Source organism: Solanum lycopersicum, chromosome 1 (assembly GCF_036512215.1).
Source record: "Solanum lycopersicum chromosome 1, SLM_r2.1".
NCBI lineage: Eukaryota > Viridiplantae > Streptophyta > Magnoliopsida > Solanales > Solanaceae > Solanum > Solanum lycopersicum.
The window spans coordinates 89,924,777-89,932,441 of NC_090800.1; the positions used below are offsets into that span (position 1 = coordinate 89,924,777).

General features: G+C 27.2%; 1 protein-coding gene across 1 annotated transcript; it reads left to right on the top strand.

The window, feature by feature from the left end:
* Positions 1 to 1,594: 1,594 nt before the first annotated feature.
* Positions 1,595 to 4,187, top strand: MTS2 (beta-phellandrene/beta-myrcene/sabinene synthase). Its single transcript, NM_001246880.2, has 7 exons — positions 1,595 to 1,823; positions 1,910 to 2,180; positions 2,343 to 2,727; positions 2,800 to 3,018; positions 3,199 to 3,337; positions 3,421 to 3,669; positions 3,756 to 4,187. Exons 1-7 carry the CDS (start codon positions 1,611 to 1,613, stop codon positions 4,050 to 4,052), a joined length of 1,773 nt encoding a protein of 590 aa, NP_001233809.1. The 5' UTR covers positions 1,595 to 1,610; the 3' UTR covers positions 4,053 to 4,187.
* The last annotated feature ends 3,478 nt before the right edge of the window (positions 4,188 to 7,665 follow it).

Genomic DNA, 7,665 nt, shown 5'->3' on the forward strand with positions numbered 1-7,665 from the left:
TTATTAATTTCAATATTTAATGTTGCTAAAAAGTATTTTCGTTATAGGGTCATTTGGTTTTACTTTTAGTATTTCAATTGAAAACTGTTCTCTCAACGATCCTTTAACTCTGCATTATTTTATATTTATGCCCTTCAACTTTGGGTATGCACAAGTAGACTTTAAACTTGTATGAACTTGAACAAGGAGACGAATAAGTCCTACTGACACAATACACGTAGGATAAAAAATGACAGGTGGATGTCACGTAGGACATGTGTGTCTATTCGTTTAACAAAATATACAAGTTTAAGTTTCTACGTGTGCAATGAAAGGCATAAATATAATTTAATACCAAGTTAACAGACATATTTATATATTATGCCTAAGATAGTTTAGTTAGAATTAGTAGAAAAAAGTCATGTCTTATAACACAAATTACTTGTTAATTTGCAGAGGGAAAAACCTCCCGATATAATCAAATGCCTCCCTAATATATAATCGAATTTTCAACTATATATTTATATTTTACGTGTGTCCTACTACACCTTAAACTATTTTAAAGCAAAATAAATACACCCTGACATGACACACTTAGTATGCTTTGTCTCTTAAAGGCATTTGAGAGACAAAAAAAATGAATAAAATATTTCAAAAATATTTTAACTTTTTATAAACATCATTTTTCAACTTTTGCCTTTAATTTTATTTTCTTTACTTTTTTCATTTCTTTGTCCTTTATCATTCTCCCCCAACCCCCACAACACACCCTACCTATAATCTCCATGACCACTACCACCATAGCCGCCCCATCTCCTGACCTATCTTCTAATGATTTTTCATAATTTATCTCACTATTACTCATATCCATTAGCCATTAAAATCACCAAATAATCGTAAAAAAACTATTATTTATGTAGTAAAAAATAAATTAAATTCATTAATTTTCTTTTTGAGACAAAATTTATCAACCTTCATATCTTATTTTTAGTTTTTATTAATGTTCGACGAAATTTCACAAAATTGAGCAACAACAATTAATTAATTTTACTTTTTTAATAATTCAATGATCTTTTTAAGTGTTGAAGGCGTAAATCCTCCACTATTTAAAAAAAAAGGACGTATTCATCCTCAATTCTAAGACGATTAGCTAGAACTTCAAATAGTTTTTGTGGTGTTGCTGATGAGTATTTATACTTAATTTTGTAGCTTGTAGAAAGTGAGAGTGGGGTGGGGAGTGATAGAGAGGAATCAGGTGGAGAGAGACAAAGGTTTTGGAGAGTTGCAGTGAAAAAATTTAAAGCATGAATTAAGAGAAGTAAAGAGGAAGATGATAATGAAGAAAAGAAATATAATTATGTTTTTTCTTTTCTTTTTTATTTATATGTGATATTTGAGAATTGACAACGCGTGGTGCACACTATATGGAAAGAGTGTGATTTTCTAGTTTTAAGATTATTTATATTTCGCTTGAATTTTTTTAAAACATTAATAGAATTCGTATAAAATATAAATATATAATTGAGAATTCGATTATAGATTACAGGTCATTTCATCATTTTCTCTATATATTAATGACAACTTTTAGTTGAGGCTCCAACAAAATTAGCAAGTAAAAGAGAATAAATAGAATGAAGGCAATATTATTGAACAACATAGGGGTGCTATCCTCAAGGCCACCTCGAGCTACTTGTTTATTCTCCATCAATGGAGGGAAGCCATCATCATTAATAGTTGTATCAAAAGCCTCTTCACCAAATCCAACTACTATCCGACGTTCAGGAAATTACAAACCTACTATGTGGGACTTTCAATTTATTCAGTCCGTTAACAATCTTTACGCGGTATATTCTTTTGTTACGCTCCTCTAATTTCATATATATGTATATACGCTATTATTTATTAATCAACTTAAGCATCGTGCGTATAGGGAGATAAGTATATGGAGCGGTTTGATGAAGTGAAGAAAGAAATGAAGAAGAATTTGATGATGATGGTTGAGGGATTAATAGAAGAATTAGATGTTAAGTTGGAGTTGATTGATAATTTAGAAAGGCTTGGAGTGAGTTACCACTTTAAGAATGAAATTATGCAAATATTGAAGAGTGTACATCAACAAATTACTTGTAGAGATAATTCATTATACTCTACAGCATTGAAGTTTCGGCTCTTGAGACAACATGGCTTTCATATCTCTCAAGGTACGTAGATCAATATCCTTCCCTAAGATGATGTAAGTACATACATACATATATACAATCTGGTGCGGTATATGTCAATTTATGTGACACAGTAAAAAGTATGAGGGTTGAACTATCTAAATTTTTTCATGTGACCACCGTATTTTTTTGTCTTGCATGTAGATATATTCAATGATTTCAAGGACATGAATGGTAATGTGAAGCAAAGTATTTGTAACGATACAAAAGGATTGTTAGAATTATATGAAGCATCGTTTCTCTCTACAGAATGTGAAACCACTTTGAAAAATTTCACAGAGGCACATCTAAAGAATTATGTTTACATTAATCATTCATGTGGAGATCAATACAATAATATAATGATGGAATTAGTGGTTCATGCCTTGGAACTTCCAAGGCATTGGATGATGCCAAGATTAGAAACAAGGTGGTATATTAGCATTTATGAGAGAATGCCAAATGCTAATCCTCTTTTGCTAGAGCTTGCTAAATTAGACTTCAACATTGTTCAAGCAACACACCAACAAGATTTGAAAAGTCTATCAAGGTTAGACAATATTACTACAGAACCGATGATTAATTATGTGTTTAAATTTTGATGATTTAAATAAATAATTAGGTGGTGGAAGAACATGTGCCTGGCAGAAAAATTATCCTTTTCAAGGAACAGGCTGGTGGAGAATTTGTTTTGGGCAGTCGGGACCAATTTTGAGCCTCAACACAGCTACTTTCGAAGATTGATAACGAAGATCATTGTATTTGTTGGAATCATAGATGACATTTACGATGTTTATGGCAAACTTGATGAGTTGGAACTCTTCACTCTTGCTGTTCAAAGGTCAGTAATTATTAATTGGTGCACCTAGAATTGTAGATCGATGTATTTTTCTTTTATTTTATGATATATATCGATGTGCATTCATTGCTTGCTACCAAGATTAATTGGGATTTTTATTGAGAATATATTGCACGTACAAGTCAATTATTTTCTAGTAATATAAAAAAAAAGTAAATTCAGATGGGATACAAAAGCAATGGAAGATCTTCCATATTATATGCAAGTATGTTATCTTGCACTCATCAATACCACAAATGACGTGGCGTATGAGGTTCTCAGAAAACACAACATCAACGTCCTACCCTACCTTACGAAATCAGTAAGATTCATTCAACTTTATAAATAGTAATATTTCTTTTCCCAAAACATGAATTCAATAGTTAAATGACTGTTATGAATTAGTGGACAGATTTATGCAAATCATACTTACAAGAAGCAAGATGGTACTACAATGGATACAAGCCAAGTCTAGAAGAATACATGGATAATGGATGGATCTCAATTGCAGTTCCAATGGTATTAGCACATGCGCTGTTCCTTGTCACAGATCCAATTACCAAAGAGGCCTTGGAATCCTTAACCAATTATCCTGACATTATTCGATGCTCAGCTACTATTTTTCGTTTAAACGATGATTTGGGGACATCTTCGGTATAATCCATACCCTTTCATTTCTCTCACATACATAAAATAAAATGATAAATAGACATATTTAATTTTACAATCGATTAATTCAGGATGAATTGAAAAGGGGTGACGTTCCCAAGTCAATTCAGTGTTACATGAATGAAAAGGGTGTTTCGGAAGAAGAGGCAAGAGAACACATACGATTTCTGATAAAGGAGACATGGAAATTCATGAACACTGCTCATCACAAGGAAAAATCTCTATTTTGCGAAACATTTGTCGAAATAGCAAAGAATATTGCAACAACAGCACATTGCATGTATTTAAAAGGAGATAGCCATGGAATTCAAAATACTGATGTTAAAAATAGCATCTCCAACATACTCTTTCACCCTATCATTATTTGAAATAAGACAAGGAATTATTACCTTTTTATTTTATCTTATTCTTAAACAAGAATACATTTGGTTTTTGTTAAATATATATATATTTGTAACCCTAATTATTAAGGATTCAATTTGAAAGGGTCCATATTAGTCGAACTCTAATTCATTTTTATTTTTACATCAATAGAAATCAAAGGAATTGTTAAAAAAAAAAAATAATGCTTCTCACGGATTTCACGTGAACATCACTTTCTTCTTTTCTTATAATTTGGCAAGTTGCAACTATCTTGATATTAAAGTGGTTATTACATATCAAGTTTCGCAAGTCTCGAATAAAATTAGCTCATGAAAATATAATTTAATTAATTTGTTTTAAGATTATTTACCCAATCATTATTAGTCAGCCCATTTTAAAATACTACTATATTTTTTTTATTAGTACTAAAAAGTATTTTTTAAAAACAAATAAATTGACTAAAACTTAATAAGTTTTGAACATGTTGTTGTGTTTTGACTCAGTTTTTAGAGCCTGTTTGGCTCTGCTTAAAAAACTGATTTTTGACTTATTTGGTTGTTTGACAATTATCAAAATAATTTATTTTAAGTTAAAAAAAGACTTATTTTAAGCCAAAAGTTAAAAGTTGGAGTAGGGGTGCTTTTTTTTGGGCAACTTTCACACATAGCAAACAAAAAATTCATATTTGTATGCTATAGCAAGCTTTGCATAATTGCGCTCCATAGCAAACATAAAACTGTATAATTTGCTATACATATACAATTGTATAATTCGCTAGCCTAAATTGTATAATTCGCTGGCCTATTTCGCTGCAATTGTATAATTTGTTTTGCATACAGTTGAATCGAATTAAAATGTATGTATGTTGCATAATTATAAGTGTATAGCAAGAAGATATATGTTTTTCTCGCTTCATACAAAAACAGAAACACAATATATACACTTCTGTTGTATAAAGCTAGAGAAAATTGTATTTTACTACAATTGTATAATTCGTTGGCCTTTTTCTCTGCAATATTTGAAGTAAAATGTTTGTAAATTGTATAATTAAGTGTATAACACGAAGATATACATTTTTGCATGTGTATATACAATTTTCTCTCGCTTTATACAATACAGAAACAGAATTATACACTTCTGTGTATAAAGCGAGAGAGGTGAGCGAGAATGGAGAGTGGCGAGCGAGATTTTTGTGAGAGAGACGCTGACAAATTTTAGCTAATGTTTGCTATTGAGCACAATTAAATCAAACCATTTAATTTAGGTTATTAGTTTCCTATTATATACAATTTTTCTTTTTTTTTTAAGTTTATAAGCTCTTTTAAGTTGACCAAACTTTTACCTTTTTGCCCTTATTTCTTTTATTTTAATTTTTATTTTTATTATAATTATTAGTATATTAATATTTTATTATTTTATTGTTATTTATTTTATTACTCTTTATTATTATTGTTATATATTATTATTATTATTAATATTTTTTTATATTATTTATTTTATTATTCTTTATTATTATTATTATTATTTTATTATTATTATTATTATTTCATATTGTTATCTTATTATTATTATTATTATTTATATTTTCATATTGTTATCTTATTATTATTATTTATATTTAATTATTATTATTACTATTATTATTATTATTATAATTTTATTATTATTATTATTATCATATATTATTATTGTTATTATTATTATATATTATTATTAATTTTTAATTATTATTATTATTTATTTTATTATTCTTTAATATTGTTATTACATATTATTATCAATATTTTATTATTTTATTATTATTATTATATAATATATATTATATATCATTATTATCATTCTTTTCATATTATTTTATTATTATTATTATATTTGTTATTATTATTATTATTATTATTATATTATTATTATTATTATTATTATTATTATTATTAAATTATTCAACTTTTATCATGCTAACAACTTTTAAGGGTATTTCAAACAATTTGATGAAAAAAACTGTTTATCAGCATTTATCTACCAAACACATCAACAACTTTTTTTAATTCAGCAGTTTTATCCAAACGCATAACGCATAACTCTTTATATGTAATTTAATTGAATACAGAATTCAAGAAATGTATAAAGAGTTATAATGTTCTAAACGATATCAAAGTAAATAATTTTTTCAAATAGAAGAACACACTTTTGTAGATTTTTTGTCAAATAAATAGAACTCAACATACGTAAAATAATCAGAATGGTCATCAAACATGATCAAATAAGAAAATGTGTTATTCTTTTTTAATTTAACTTTAGAAAAACATGTCACTAATAACGAAATTTATACGTAATATTTTCTCCTGTCAAGTGTATAACACAAATATAAACAATTCGATTGCAACTATGCAAGTCCTTAAGTGAAAACAAAGTTTTTGAGAATCCTTTAAATAGAAATTTTTGCAGTTACGTCAAAGGACTTTTAGCACGATGAAGAGAAAGACGAACGAAGGCAAAGTGATCGAGTTGAGGCTTTCAAATTAAAATTTTCAGCATATTTTTTTGATTAAGCTTATCGTATGAGATTTGACTAATGCAATTTATTTTTCTAATATAATTGCGAGCTAGCTAGGAGGTAATAAAATGATTTTTTGAAAATAAATTTGTCCAATACGCTTAATTTTGAGTGGGTTCCAATTATTTACTTACCCAATTTAACATTTGTGAATTGTAATTCTGTTAATTAAAAAGCTATTTGATTTCAACTAAACATATGTTATTTTAATTTCAACTCATGAAGTTTTTTAATCAAAACATTTTTAAGCTTATGAACTTCTCTCTTTTTTCTTGGATATAGGGGTCCATAATAATAATAGTACTTACTAAATTTTGTTGATTATTTTAATTTTTACCTTATTATTTTATACTTTTATCTTAATTTATATGATATTTAGTCTATTTTTAAAAAATGACAAATTTTTTTTTGTTTGACAAATATTTACGAGTAATATCGACATTTTATTAATATTACATAACTTATTTAACAAAAAATCTATAAAAATATGCTTTTTATTTGGCAAAAAATCCATACAATGAAAATGTGATCCCTGGGCCACTTTTGAGGTAGCAGGTTAATGGTAACAAAATGTGTTCTCTCAGCGGCCTACAAATTACTCTATTGATCACAAGAAAAGTTACTAAACTAGTCACAATTTCAAACTAATCACAATTTCTAACTTAATTAGTAAAAATATTTATATTTTAAGATAATTATTTAAAATGTCAAAATGTCAATATTTAAAAAGTGATTTGTATTCAAATTTTATTTCTCAAAACAGTTCAACTTTGAATCAAATTCTACATTCATTATCCATTTACACTTCTTTTTATGCTTAGTACCATTAAATTTATTTTTTATTTTCATCAACTTTTCAGTTTTCACCATCCCATCATTCACTTTTTTTTTCCGTCAAATTTCACCATTATTCTCTCTCATTGTTGAAGAAGAACTAATTATTCAAGTTCGTAACAATTTGTTCAGATCTATCAATTAATCAAAAAATCTCTTAATTGATAAAGATATTTTTGAATTTATCATTTATTTTGCGAGATTTTATTTTCAAAATCATACATTATGTT